The sequence below is a fragment of the Pezoporus wallicus genome, unplaced genomic scaffold, assembly GCF_028554395.1.
Source record: "Pezoporus wallicus isolate ANWC-B61680 ecotype Strahan unplaced genomic scaffold, APGP_CSIRO_Pwel_v1 contig_3486, whole genome shotgun sequence".
Classification (NCBI taxonomy): domain Eukaryota; kingdom Metazoa; phylum Chordata; class Aves; order Psittaciformes; family Psittacidae; genus Pezoporus; species Pezoporus wallicus.
The window spans coordinates 8,213,757-8,228,594 of NW_026642292.1; the positions used below are offsets into that span (position 1 = coordinate 8,213,757).

Genomic DNA, 14,838 nt, shown 5'->3' on the forward strand with positions numbered 1-14,838 from the left:
TTCTAGCCTTGCTTGCATCTTAAAAATAACAGCCTTAAAAATAACTGCTGAAGAGCAAGTGAGAATATTCAGTTCAGTATTTCAGCTCTTTGATTTTTAGAGCATAGCTGGCTAATGATTTTGCAGGCTTCCTTTTGATGATTTTGTCTTCTAGCTGCTGGAGAGTGCTGGGATGTAGTGACAAATTCCATCCATAACTGTCATACCAGTCATACAGGCTAGCTGAATCATTTATAAGTCATTTGCTCATCCCAGATAACCTACTAGCTTTTAAAATTCAATTCCATTATTTGGGGGTTGTTTGTATATTGTATCTAAAAGTACGGATACTTTGCACCATTTACAATAGAACTTCCCTCTTTAAGTATGATTGCTACTTTGTTTCCTATGAAGAACAAGGTGAACTGCAAACTCTGAGATCTTACACATATGCGCAAAGTGATGTACTGAAGTGAAATGTAGTGTAGTAGCTCAAGTATTTTAGGGCAGATAATTCGGAAGCATTGTGAGGAAAAAAGAGGGAAAAGAAAAACAACAAACCAACCAAGCAAACAAACAAAAAAAAAAGGCATGAGGAATAAGTGGATATACAAATACCAAGGTAGGAGTGGCACTGAATTTCATTCACAATATTATAAATATGATATAAACACACACACACATATTTACACGCATATATACCCCTATACGTATGCCAGTAATTAAAAAGAGCATATTTCAGAATGTCAGATCACAATTGCATTGGAAATGTACATATAAAATCATTTATTCCCTTTACATTAGCAGATAAATTATGAACCTATTCTGTAGAAATGTTACTTGCTTTTTCACCTTTTGAATGCCTGCATAATTTGTGATCACAAGCAAATGTACTCACCAGAACACAAGAAGATGAATGTTCACATCAAAAGATAAGACTGTATATTGTAAATTGTTTCAAGTCCCTTTTGAAGCATGTAACCACAGCTAAGGGCAGGTATGGTTGCATGGCAAACTGAGGAGAATAAAAGCAATATAGTTCACTGAAATCTATGAGATGCATTTTCTCAGCTAATATAGATTATGAAAAGTATGCTGCTAGATGGGCAAGGGAAATTGTAATGTGTTATTACATTCAGTAGATTTTATATTTTGTGAAAACTAAAGAAATGTCAGAATTTGAGAATGCTATGCTTTCTAACACAGTGCTGCTTTCTGCTTTCTAAATTACCTGGGGTTTTTTTTCCAAAAAGAAATGGAAACATTTAAAAAAAAAAAAAAGTGCACCATCTTTTGAAAAGCAGGCATAGAATTATAGCTGACTCCACAAAAGCTATTATCTTCCCTCAGGGAATCATTTACAACAGGGAGAAAGAGGAGACAGCGTTCATAAGGCTTTAACAGATGGAACTGGTCGGCATTAATTCTCCTTTTCCTCCCTGTTTCTGCACAGTCCACTGTAAATGGTTCAGCTCCTGTTCAAAGAGGATGCTTGTTCATCTATTTCTGCTTCTGCACATCACTAGAGACAGATACATGGAACACATTAAAATCTTCAAATCAAATCTTTTGGATGGATGAATGGATGGATGGGTGGATGTAACACTGCTAATACTTCCTTACACAACTCAAGGAAGCATAAGACTATCCATGAAAAATACCTAGTCTGTGTTATAACCTTTTCTGAAGATGACATTTCTACAACTACAATGTCAGTCAGACATTTGCCTGCACCTAGGCGCTTGCCCAGGCTTGCCACCCAGCTTTATTTATTAGCTGCAAACAATGAAGTCAAGCTCCAGAGCAAGACTTGAGAAAAGCTGAAGGTCCAGTACAGTTCCCAGACCACCCCACTGTGACAGCTCAGGCTTTGGCAAGGCCACATGAACATCATCTCAAACCCCCAGAACACATCTCATACAGCCCACTCACAGGATGGGTACTATGCATAGGGCAACATCTCAAAAGTATAAACATAGCTATACAGACATGTCATTACATTCTCCACAGGAAAATACACAAAACCCTTTTGCTTGCTTACTTGTTTGTTAGTTCTGAGATTTCAATTGCAGTTCACAGAAGGCTTTTTAATGGTTAACTGTACAGAAAAGGATTTGATTCTGAGGAAGAACTCATATAATTTGAGAGGCAAATTACAAAGGGTATTTACAAAAATCAGAAATTGTGGAACTTGTTCTTACTGAAATGCAAGTATGTGATGGTACTGAAATATTCATGCTGCATCTCTGGTATTCAGAGAGCAATCATCCTATAACACTGAAATTTCTTCTGTCAACTCTCTCATAATAAAAGCCCATCAGGCAATAAGGAAGCAAACTAAAGAATTCCTTACATTTTGTGCAATTTTCTGTGCTTGTTCTTTGACTACTCCCTTATGTCATATTACAGTTTTTATATATTGTAAGGGACACGTAGTTATAAATTGAAAACACAACAAACCCTACCAGTGTAATGCCTAATAAGAAACAGGTCCACAAAGCCTACTGAAATAGGCAAAGCAAGAAAGCATCTGTAAAATTAATAGTTCATGAAGATGACCATTCATAGATGGCTGTTATAAAACATCACTATATCCTACCTTCTAAAACACATATAGACTTAAACAAGTCCTCAAGAAAAAAAAGTACCAGGAAGATTTTTATGTGGCACTTCTTTTTGCATGTATGCTTTTGTTTATATACACATATGGATAATTACAAATATACATATATTTTTATAACATTAATTATTTCAACCAAGTCACAGATACCATAACAAAAAATTCCCATTGGTATCCTTACTTTCAAATATAAATAATTATGTAGCATCAATGACCTCTAATTTAAAAAGCTGACATTACTAAATTTTACTTACACTATTGAAATAGCATTTAGTTTTTTCCAGTAAATACGGACAACAGTAGGTGTTATTATGTTCACATGTTTTGAGTAATTAATTTGCACAACGACTTAACATTTTCTCATCATTCTGAAAAGGATTTATATCATTATATCATTATATCTAGTAAATTTTTGTGTTCCAGTCAGATTAGGATACAGACTAAAAAAAGACGGTAATAGGTACCATCTGTGCTGGAATTTGATATTTACCTTAATATTTCTCCAGAGACCATTGGTAGGTTATTAGCTCATTTTGTAAAGCCTGTATTGGCGTATTTTAATGTAGGAGCAATGTGAAGTGAGAGGAGGGAGAAATAATCAATATAAGTTGTCAAAGTGCACTTACATGCATTCATGTATATATTGTATAACTGTGTATATTTCTAAAGTGTAGATATCCAAATGAGAGCAATTTCGCAGTTTTTATTTTTAGAACTAAATGAAGAAACTGAGTGGTGCAACACCCACTTTTCTACTCATCTTAGAGCTCCAATTCCCTTTTCACAAACAAACGTTCACCTTTTTTCTCCAAAGTCTCCTGACTGATGAATAATCCCAATGTCTATTTTAGGACAACCTTAAGACATTCATAGCATTGCAGATGCTAGTCTGCTCTTATATCTGCAACTCCCCGAATTACACATCACCCTTGTATGACCAAATGCAGTGCTCAAATTAATGAATGCATCTCTACCCTTGCAAGAGGAGCACTCCCTTGCAGGGAATGCCACAGGTTACAGTTATTTTGCTCGGTGTATCCTTACCAGTTTGCTTTTGAAATAACTTATGTTGTTTTAAGGAGATGTTCAGATTGCACCCTTGCATTAAGTGGAAGCTTAGATGCTCCACAAATTTTTCACGGTTTGTTTCCAAAGACCATGCATACAGACCCCAACTGAGTCAATTAGGTAACCCATGCCTTTATTTATTCATTCCTTTTTTTTTTTTCTTTTGTAAAACTCTTTTTGCCCGAGGGATATCCAATGCTGGTGTCTTCTACCACTCTAAGGAATAATCAAGTCACTTCACCACGAAAGCAATAATTCCAGTAATTTTTTTATTGGTATCCTTTCTCTGTTTTTCTAGACAGAAAGTCCAATCTTAAAGAGGGTCCAGAGCACTGTCTGCAACATATATTATTTATTAATTTAACCTGATAAATTATGCAAACCAGATCCTCCATTATCACTGGGGTTACCAGTTAAGCCTTTTCCAGATCTTAGCTACTTTTGTTCCCTTGATACTTACATAACAGCAGACTAACCAAGCAGTTCTCACTTTTCTAGCAAGACCAGCTTTCTTTAGCAGGCAACTGAATCTCCAGTAAAGTATGTAAACTCTTTCTGCATTCATACTGTCTCCTATGGCACCCCAGCAGATGATCAGAGGGCACCGAGTTTGCCAAATATGGGTTATATTAAAAGAATTAGTTATTAAATTCTAAGAGGAGAATGAAAATCAGTTTAACTTCACTGTATCTGCGCAGACTGAACAATACTGACAGAAGAAGGGGGAAACTGTTTTCCTATTAGGTTGCATGACACAGTTTAAATCCACCTATCTTAAAAAAAAAAATTATTGTGTTAACCTACCATTATTTGCTTAAAAAATAGTTATTAATGTGCATTAGCTGAATATTAAAGGCATAAAATTTCATTTTGAAATGTCAGCATTATCTACAACTACACTAGAGGATAACTTAAAATTAGCTTACAAATGTTTATTGGGTTTTTTTAAACTTACTGTTGAAAAACAGTCTGATTATTAATAAACCCATATTGTCATTTGCACTACTCAGGCATCTGAAGTTAAAACCATATTAAAAGCCTACATAGGCTTAACAGGTACTTATTTAGTATAAAATATTTGGAACACCAAAAATGGTTTCAGCATTAACAGTAATTCATAACTAGCACTAATCCAATAAATTCATACATTTGTTGAGAAATGTTATAAGCAATTAGAAAGATTTTTTTTTTTTCATTAGGAACTTCAGACTGGGCCTTCAGGAATGCATTCTTAACAGACTTTAATGACCAGAGCAGAATGAACATTAGGACAGAATGTAGGCGACAATGCAGTCCTGAATCATGTTGCTCATTGAGTTTGTGAATGTCTAAATGCCACAGGTACACCTCTGTTGCTCATTCCATGACAAGTAACCAGCTGCCTAAAATTCTGCATTTCTGAACTTAGACTACCACCAAACCTGGCAAGTCTGAGCAGCTTTGCACAGAATTTCCAAACCTAATTAGTACCTAGAAAATTGACATTTACTTGGTCATCAGTTTTATCCTTTAAGGCACTGACCTGGTAGGTGAGCAAACAGCATGTGCGATGTCTCCAGGATTGCACTCTATATAGAATACAGTTCAAGGCTCTCCAACTTCTCTTATGATGCAGTGTTGTCAATATAATTTAGAGATTCAGACTCTGAGAAAACTTTACCTGTGCACTTAAAGATAGTTTAGGTAGCACAGATGAAAAGCTGTACAACTGCAGAAGCAAAGTATGTTGTCACAAGCCTTAAAATAATAGAACCATTGAGAGTCATCAAACCAAAGGTGAGAAGAAAGAAAAGCCCTGTTTCTAGTGTGACAAAAAGACATGTGGTAGATAAGGTACTTAAGCAGTGCTGCTAGCATTGAGTAAGTCCACTTACAGGTTATGATAAAGACAGTTCTGAGTTTCAAACTACAAGAAATTGAACTTACGAACTTATCTTCCAGACTCAGCCTTGAGTTATTTTAACATCTGAAGGAAATATTGATTTTTGCTCTTGAAAAGGAATTGATACAGGGAAAAAAAAAAGGTTGAAAAGTACTCAGAAAAATCATTTGGCCTGGCCTTCACTATTTATTCATTAACTCAGCAATATTTAATATTAGCTAATTATTAAAAGCGGCCTGAATTCAAGAGGAGAGGATGAGAAAGACACCTACAGTCCTACCATACCCTGGTTTTGCACTGGTGGTGTAGTGATTCTCTCCACAATAACTTAGAAGTTAACAGACATCTTAAATACAAAAGATTATGCTAGATCATCCAAATGACGGGGGGGGGGGGGGGGTGTGTGTTGTCCCCAGAAAGATAAAAAAGAACAAACAATGAGTTGAAGAGCAAGATCCTTCCAAGGGTTAAGGGATATAAAGTAAAGCAGAAGATTTGGAATTGAATCCAAGTTGGACATCAGGAGGATTCCAAGAAAGAACTCACTGTGAAAGCAAGCATATTTTATTCAGCATAAAAAAAAGCTAAATGGATCACGAAAGCATCTCAGCATGTTCACACAATACAAGGACAGAGAGAGCACTCTAAATTTGCTTGTAGTCAAAGCATTTTTGTTTTCATGTCTTTTACAAATATTTGCAATTGGTAACAGCTATACTGAATGCATTAGAGATGTAAATGTATCTTAGCACAGCTTGTGTTAAGAGTGATGACCAGATAAATGACTAATATAGCGCATTCCGAAACCCTGAGAGTTATGGTTCATGCATCTAGCTTACTGAAGCACTCATGTGAAGCTGAGCTTTCCAGGAAATTTCCCAAGGGACAACATAAGACAAGCCTCCCACTCATGCTGCATGGCTAGTTCTAAGAAAGGGCATTTCAAAAGCGAGAGAAACAAGTATTTTTCAAAGGATCAGTGGTGGCTAGTAAAACCCTAAGTCATGTAGCACAAAAAGAGACTGGCAGCAAACACCAAAATCCTCAGGGAACAAGCCACAACACAGAAACAACGTTCTTCATTACAGAAAGAGCAGAAGCACAGACCAATCTGCAGCTGGGATACAGACTAAATATTCACCAGAGAAAGAGATGATCTGTTTGTTGAGCAATTTTCCAAGGAATAACATAAAAGGCCTGCTATGGCCTACATCCTCATACCAGCCCTATCACGATGAGCCAACTCAGCCAAAGGAAAAAAATAAACTTTAAACATCCAAAATGAATAGCTGCATAAAAAGGGAATTGGACCTCTCCTCACTGAGGAAAACAAACTATGACAAAATAAAAACTTGTTTGCCTTACTCCTGCATTTGCAGTCTAATAATTATATTCAAAAACTATTATGTTACAGATTTTCATCCTGAGTCTGTAACATTCATTTTTATCTTTATGATTGTGACAAAAGAGCAGAGAAAAGGCTTCTTAAATTTGCAGTGTGTACTTGGGGGAGGTACTTCAAACATACCAGAAGAAACTGAAAAAATTCATGGACACACTTGAGAAATGCAAGACCAAAAAAAAGAAAAAAAAAAAAACCAAAACCCACTAACAAACTGATAAAATAAATTCAGTAACAGACAAAGGCAAAATCTTACGTGTAAAATTTCACAGATAAGAGAAATGAAAAATCTGCAGCAAAGAAGTTTGGGCATTACAGTGAACATGAATCAAACATCTCCTGCTGCTGTGGGAAAAACAAATAATATGAAAGATAGCCTAAGCTGGCATGTCTTATTTGGTAGACACATAAAATACTTTCTCTAGCCTACTCAGCAATGGTGAAGCTTCACATTGAGCACTGTGTCCAGCACGGGCACAGCAATTCCAGAAGGACCCAGATCAGTTGGAAGGAGCCTCTCCAGGGGAATTATCGGAGCACAGAAGGAATAAAAAAAGAGGCTCTGAGGTCTTATTTATTGTTTTTTGCTTAGCTGATTTTCATCAAGATATATATAATGCAGAAGGATATAAAGGTAAATAATTTAAAATATAGCTGAAGTCTGAATAAAAGCATTTCCATAACACTTGCTTTTACAGTCTTGTTTTTGTCTGTATACAGGTTTAAAGGTTACAGAAATTCTGTACATATCCCTAATGTGTTTATTAAGACTTTGCTGCGTTTTGTACTATTATAGATCCTGCTGAAAGCTTTTTTATGCTCTTGTGAAAAATTTAGAAATATATCAAATATTTTAAAAATACTTCAAATACTATTCATAATTGTACACACACACGGATATACAAGTGTATAAACACACAAGAAAAGAGCAATTCCCTGTGAGTCCAGTCTGTACATAGAATATTTGACAGCGCCAATGACAGCCCCCCCAGGCTGGCAGACCAGATAATTGAGATTTATTCTGTTATTCTTTCGTCCTTTTTTACAGTTACATCAAAAAGATTTCTTCTTAGATCCAAACAATCCCTAGGTGCTACAGCAATCACTTAGGTAGAAGAAAACATTAGGAAAGTATTTTATGAGCTACCATTGACACTTGCAACTTCACAAATAAATACTAAAAAGGAGAATGTTGTTCATTCACTGACCTCCATTTGGACGTAAAACATTTTAGTGGATGTATGAGGGTGAGTTATGTGTACAGAATATTCTTACTCCGTAAGTTGGCACAAATCAGTTGTCTGTGCTCTAAGGCAGCCCAAAGCTGTGTGCAAATACCATGCACAAGCCCCTCAGTCTTTTAGTTTCAGCTCAGCAGTGCACTAAGATGGCCACAAGCAATTCCAGATCAGAGCTGGCAATGAGTCCAGCAAGTTTTGATATGAAATACATTTCAGGCATATTTGCTAAAACCCTACTGCATGCTGTGGACATGGTCCTTTCATCTAAGGCTAGCAATGCCTACCCCAATTTTTTCAGAAAAGTGGTGGAACCATACAAAAACCTCAGGATTGGCTTTCTCCTTGGTTAGAACTGATTACAGTACAATTGCTCTGTGGTCAGCGCTAGTACACAGAGTTGTATTTTAAGACAGACTACAGCTCCGGTCCTAAAATAAACACAGATAAAATGCTATTCCACTGAGTATGAAGGAAGACTATGTTCACATAAACAGGCCTCAGAATGCAATGCTGAAGACAGCTCAGTCTGAAGAGATAATATTTGCCTGCTATTTTTGGAGACTGCTGTCTTCAAAAGCATGCTTCATCTGCTGCAGCAAACCAAGCAATGCAGACAAACATACAAATAAAGTCCTAGACACTATTTGTTTGAATTTCACCTGGAATTTCTTGAATATCTTTAAAGATTCATCATCAGAATTTAAATCTGGGACCAAGACAGAGATAATTGTTTAAAGGTACTTGTGTTCAGTTGTCAGGGTATGGGGAGATTGGGGGGACAAAGTCCAGTTTTGCTAGTACATTTTCTTGCTGGTGTGAGGGGAAGGTTGATTTACTGTTTGTTACTGTTCAATTCCTCTCACTTCACATTTCTTACCATGACTCAGATCTGAAAAAATATTCTACATGTTTACTATTTTGTATGTAGTCCCACCTGAGTTCAATCTTGAGCATAGCCTTTATGAGACTAAAAGGCCAAACATTAGACCACCTTTCCACCATACTGCCTCTGAAATCTGGTTAGTTTTCAGATGAGTAGCCATGCATACTGGGACATAAATTTAGGAGGTTTAGGTACTAAACCCTGTTAAAATAAATACGACTATTTCTGGGCATTTCTGATCTGTCTGGTCAGGTTGTATTAGCTGCTTTTGGAGTGTGGACATGTTTGTTAATGTGCTTGTGACTGTTGAATTAAGTGATGAGTAAGTAATGTTGCAAAAAGATCTGAGAATGACAGTTTGTATTATCTCCCTGAAAAGGACTTATTCACTTAACATAGGCTGTCATACTGCAGCAGTTATGAAAAGCTGCTTTTGTTTAATTTGCAAGTAGAAGATTTGAGTGAACCATCTTCACTGAAAAGTCTGCAATATAAAATTCATCCTACCTTCAGCTGTACCAGGTGCACATCCACATGCTTGCTGTCTGAATCCTGCTGGACAGAATATGTCAGATCCCTGACTCTTTCCGATGTCATCCGAAGCCAGGTCTCAATTTCTGGCAGGTGGAGAACAATCTTCCAATCAGCCCCAGTGTGTAGAGGAGGAGGCTTTTCATACTGCTGGCCAGAATCAAGCTCCTTCATGACATCCTCTTCCCCATCTCGTTCTACTGTTGGAGTCATGTTTATAAGCATAGGAGATGCATCAGATGGCATGGGATCCAGTTCTTGTGTTGTCATGGGAGAAAGCGCTACATCCATGGCTAACATGGGAAAGCCTAAACCATAATTCATTCCAAAATACCTGCAAAGAGAAAAAGAAAAGAGGCTGCATGTTACAAATTTTGCAACAAAAATGCTCACAAGACAAGGAGTAAACGGTAATGTCTGTGAGGTACGGTAATCTCATGCAAATTGTTCTACCTAGGCTAGCTTTTCTACACCAGATCAAGAATCAATAGATATTTCAAATTAACTGTGTTGATTTGAACAAACAAGTTTGTTTTGTTGGGTTTATTTTTGCCAAAACCAACAAATATTGCACTTCTCTCATTGTAGAAAATCACTTTCAAAATGACAGTTTTCACTGATGAGAAATTCATGTTGATTTTCTACAACTGCAACAGAAAGAAACTAAGCATTGATAAAGCTAGCTGAAATTTACTCAACTCCACAAGTTAATATAGGGCTAGTATTTTAAACTAGCATGCATTAGAACATATTCTATGGCCTGAAATTTATGATGAAAGACAAATTATCACAAGTTTTATTCACACTTCCTAACTGTCCACTTGACTACTGATCACGCCCAACAAAAGTTCTGAATGCAAATCTAAAGCAAATATTGACAACGCTTGGTTGATTTATTGTAGGCAGCTTTTAAATTGACATTTAAATTCTTGTAGTTTTGTTAGATAAGAACTGTTATGATAAGCAATATCTGTCAAAATTTAGAAATAAGAAATCCAAATGTCAAAATATGTACCGAAGGAGTGGCTTACTAAAGCCCAAAAGCTGTGTCATCAGAATACACTTATAAGGTTCACTGAAAAAGGTAAATAAGTAAAACATTTTACTTTGTATCCCTTTCCCTGTACACTCGGGGTGTATGCAATATAGAAGGCTGCTATGCAGAAGAGAACAGCATGCACCTGGTTTGGAGCTAAATTGTACCTAAAACATTATGTAAACTTTAATTCAGTAGGAGATCTAGGTTTTACCTAATTTTGCAGTATGCCTGCCTTTGACATACAACTTTACCACCTTCAATGTTTTGCAAACCTAAGCTATATTCAGTAAGTCTACGTTAGGAGAATTGGAAAGATTGGGTCCTTTTCACTGCTTTAACCAGTGCATATTGGAAATACTTCAACTACATTTTTAACAACTTTTTCTTGCATTCCTTTTCCATAGTAGAAAGACTGCAAGTAACTCAGTTATACAGCTATTAATTTGGGCAGTATTCCATGTTCTTACATGTTTACCCTCTTTTCTATAAAGACTGCATTTTAGCTTTTAGTATAATAGTTGTAGAGATTGCAGAAGAGAAACCAGTGCCTTTCGCTATTAAATCGACTACACTGTGTCAACTGAGTTCTATCCCTAAATATTTCAATTGGAGTCTTAGAACCCAGAGATGACTACGACAAGCAGTGAGAGTACCAAGGAAGTAGCCAAACACCAGTCTACTTATCCTAGCCAGGAAGGACAAAATATTACATTTAATATTAATTTGATTTTGTTTCCTGTCCTGTAGTAAACTACTTTTTGCACATTGCCCCCAAAAGAGAATATTAATGATGGATATTAAGCCAGTAAATATTAATTTGGCACTTCAGAACAAAATTTTCTATTCATGCAATCAAGGAAAGGGAATGAAAAAAGATTCCAAGTTGTTCTCAGTGCTTGCTGTACAATTTCCAACTCTATGTTTTTTGAAGACTTCAGAATTAAATGCTGTCAAATAAAAAGCTCTGCAACAAGGCTGAAATCAGCATTTCAGGATGATGAGTATATTTTTCAAGTCCATCGCTTTTCACTGCCCATTTTTCAACTTAAACTCTGTTGCCATACATATTCAAAACACAGGGTTAAACAAATCACTCACTTTGAAAACATTTTTGTTAGACACTGCTGATCATAGCCCCATCTTTAAAGTGTATAAATCAACTGTCCTAACAGCCAAAACTATCATATTACTTTAAGCATATTCTTCACATTATTAACTCCTGAAAATAAAATTTTGCTGAAGCCCACGTGGTCCTTATTTCTGCATGTTTACTGTTAACAAATTAAACATGCCTGAATCACTAAATGATACCGAAACGTTGGAAGTGCAGCACTTGTTTAGGAGTTTTTCCACTAAAAAAAAAACACCTTGGCACTCTACCAGAGTTTTTCAACATGACTCAGCTCAAGTAAGGACATTAAAGCAATTAGTGAACAAAAATTAAAACATGCTGCTGCAGAAGCAAACAAAAGCTAGTCCGTGCTGCATGCAGAGCGTAGCTCTAGCTTTGATACACCGAGTTTGCAATTAGCAACCATTAGGAACCTGCTGACCTGTTTTTTGTTACGATGTGCTTGACTCTATATACTGGCTCCCCCGCGTTACAGCTAATGCCTCCTTAATCCTAGTTGCTCTTAAAAGTCAAGTCCTTTGCGTCCTTTTCTTTCTGCCAGATCACAAGTTGCCACACTTCAAGTATGTGGGGAAACTTTAAAAGAGATCATTCTCCTCACATTCTTTAAAAAAAAAAAAAAAAAAAAAAAAAAAGAAAAGAAAAAGAAAATCCTACAAAGGTAATAAAACACACTGTGGATACCAGTTAACGAGGTCTGGGAAAGCCTTAAAAAGTTCACAGTGCTTGAAAGGAGCTACTTGTAGAAATGACCAAATCTGAACACTAGGGCAGAGTTTCATCAAATCGTTTCCTGGCAGAATAAAAAGGCACCAACCACCAACTACACTGTGAGAAAGGAAAACTGAAAGGCTCCCCCGCGCTCTCCGAGAAAGCTGACACGGGAGCCTTGCATTCACAGGAGTGCTCCTAAAAATCACTGGAGAAACAGTAAGCTCCACCCTCCGATCCCTCCCCCAGCTCATCCACAACTGCGGCAACGGCAACGGCAACATCATTCCCCTGTGACGCCTGCACAGACCCATGAGCTGCACTGGCAAGGCGTTCCGCCTGCAGGATACTGTCACCCCCATGCATTGGGTAGGAAAGGAAAAGAGGAAGGTCCCTGGCACAGAGGTTTTTTTACGTAAAATTCTAATGTTGAAATACTAAATAGCAAACAACATAGCCCAGCAGAAACAGCAAACTCACAGACATAATCTTCTTTAAGCAATTTAGGAGTTACAAACCTTGCCAAAATACTTTTGATCAGATGTTCTGCTTTGTGGCTGACCACGTGCAAGTCAGACTTCTGTATATTTAACTAGGTCAGCAGCCTTGTGAGCACTGTATTCATAAAGTTGTGCTAAGACACCAGCTACTGAGATGACTAAATCAGCTGCTCTCCACTCCATTCTCAGACAGACACTTGCATCTATTGTCCTATACACTTTCTCCCTCCAATGTTCAGAATATTACTTCTATACTGAAACAGGGTAGGTGGAAACAGCAAGATGGGGCACAGAAGGCCTTCTTCAGCAGTTCCAGTATTTGCATAATGTACCATCAGTGACATGTGATAAATTTCAGTCTGAAATTTGAAAAAGCGTGTTGAAGAGTAATATTCTGTATTCCAAGTTGTCATCTAGTGGATTAAAACATTTGTTAAAAAAAAAATATGCAAACAGATGTGAAATGGAAGTTAAACAATACTTTGGGGTTATATATTGTGGTGTTTGATATTTCAAGTGACAGATTTTAAAATTTGTTCTATTTCCGGAGTATTTTGTTTTTCCAGATTTTGTGGGATGTACAGATAGTGGATTTTAAACCATTATCACAAGAGTTAGAACACATATTAAAATTGAATACATTTTTTAGAGTTGCCCTTTATACACTGCTATGCAAAATTTTTTTTTAAAAGAGGTAAAGGAGTGGTTAATTTCCTTGTAAGCAGGATTTGTACCACCACTAAAGGTCTTTGAAACATGAAAAGCTAAGCTCAGTCTTGCTGTCTGCATCACAAAATCCTGGTAGCATCATTGACAGTTTTAGATGGGCAAGCAGTGTTATATCAGACTCTAGCTTTCTTCTGAACTAAATCCTTTCTGTACCTCAAATACCTGTATAAACCAGATTATTTCAAATCTGCAGGTGAACAGCTGAAAATACATATGTCCTGATCAATAAAAAGTTCATCTCTCAATATTTTGCAGGCATGGCCTTATTTTCATCGTCACAATCAAAGTGAGAGTTATGATGCCATTGTTTTTAAAAATGCACCTCAAATTATTTGTTTCTGTTACTTCTGAAGCTACTGTTTCAGTCTGCTGGAAGGACACATTTATGAATTACAAACATAGCTACAAGCTTTCTTTACTTTTTCTACTCTTTTTGGTGGGAGAATAAAAATAGAAGAACTGATAGTATTTATTTGCTTTATGTTAGGTCTTTATATACAGTTTTATATTTTCATATATACTTTTATAAAAGGTGATAGTTGCTGTGTAAGCACATGCACACATATGCTTTCAATCTTCATCTTTAGTAAGTACATTATGCCTAACAGATGGCTGATTACCTTCCACTGATCACATAGCAATCTCTCTTTCCCCTGGTTTTCCACTCAATCAGATGCTAACACTTTTATGCAAAACATAGAATGTGTGTGTCAACCATAATATAGTTCATCAATCACCACAAGACTCCTCCCCCTCATTTTGCTCCCCAGTTATTCACATTTGCCTTGTCTATTAAGTGCAGGCCATATACACTCTGCCAGCTATCAGATCATCCACGTTTCCTCCAGCAGCAGTTGGCTCCTGTCAAACAAAGCTTCATTAAGCATTTTAAGCCATACAGTAGTCCAACCATTGATCAGTGGTGCAGACACTGGACCGAGTGAATGTTAATGAGGTCTAATTTTTCTTACTGTCACACATTGTTAAAATCAGCCATAAGCATTATACAGCCACCTGCCTGTCAATTCATTCCATTCTGCAAAATGGCCCCCAAGCCCCAGAGAAACTCCATCATTAAATAATTATGTCTGCTTGCTGACTTTGAAATCTAATGATGTAAA

At 36.7% G+C, this 14,838-nt stretch overlaps 1 protein-coding gene across 6 annotated transcripts in view; it reads right to left on the reverse strand.

The window, feature by feature from the left end:
- The window catches only part of AKAP6 (A-kinase anchoring protein 6), a 280,671-nt gene that overhangs the window by 222,991 nt on the left and 42,842 nt on the right, over positions 1–14,838 (reverse strand). For 5 of the 6 annotated variants that reach the window (XM_057428430.1, XM_057428429.1, XM_057428431.1 and 2 more), the window contains one exon: positions 9,583–9,940. In XM_057428430.1, coding sequence (XP_057284413.1) covers positions 9,583–9,930 — 348 coding nt within the window. In that variant the 5' untranslated portion in view covers positions 9,931–9,940. Of the gene's footprint in view, positions 1–9,582; positions 9,941–12,198; positions 12,308–14,838 lie in introns of those variants that run through there. The other variant, XM_057428428.1, reaches the window with a different exon arrangement.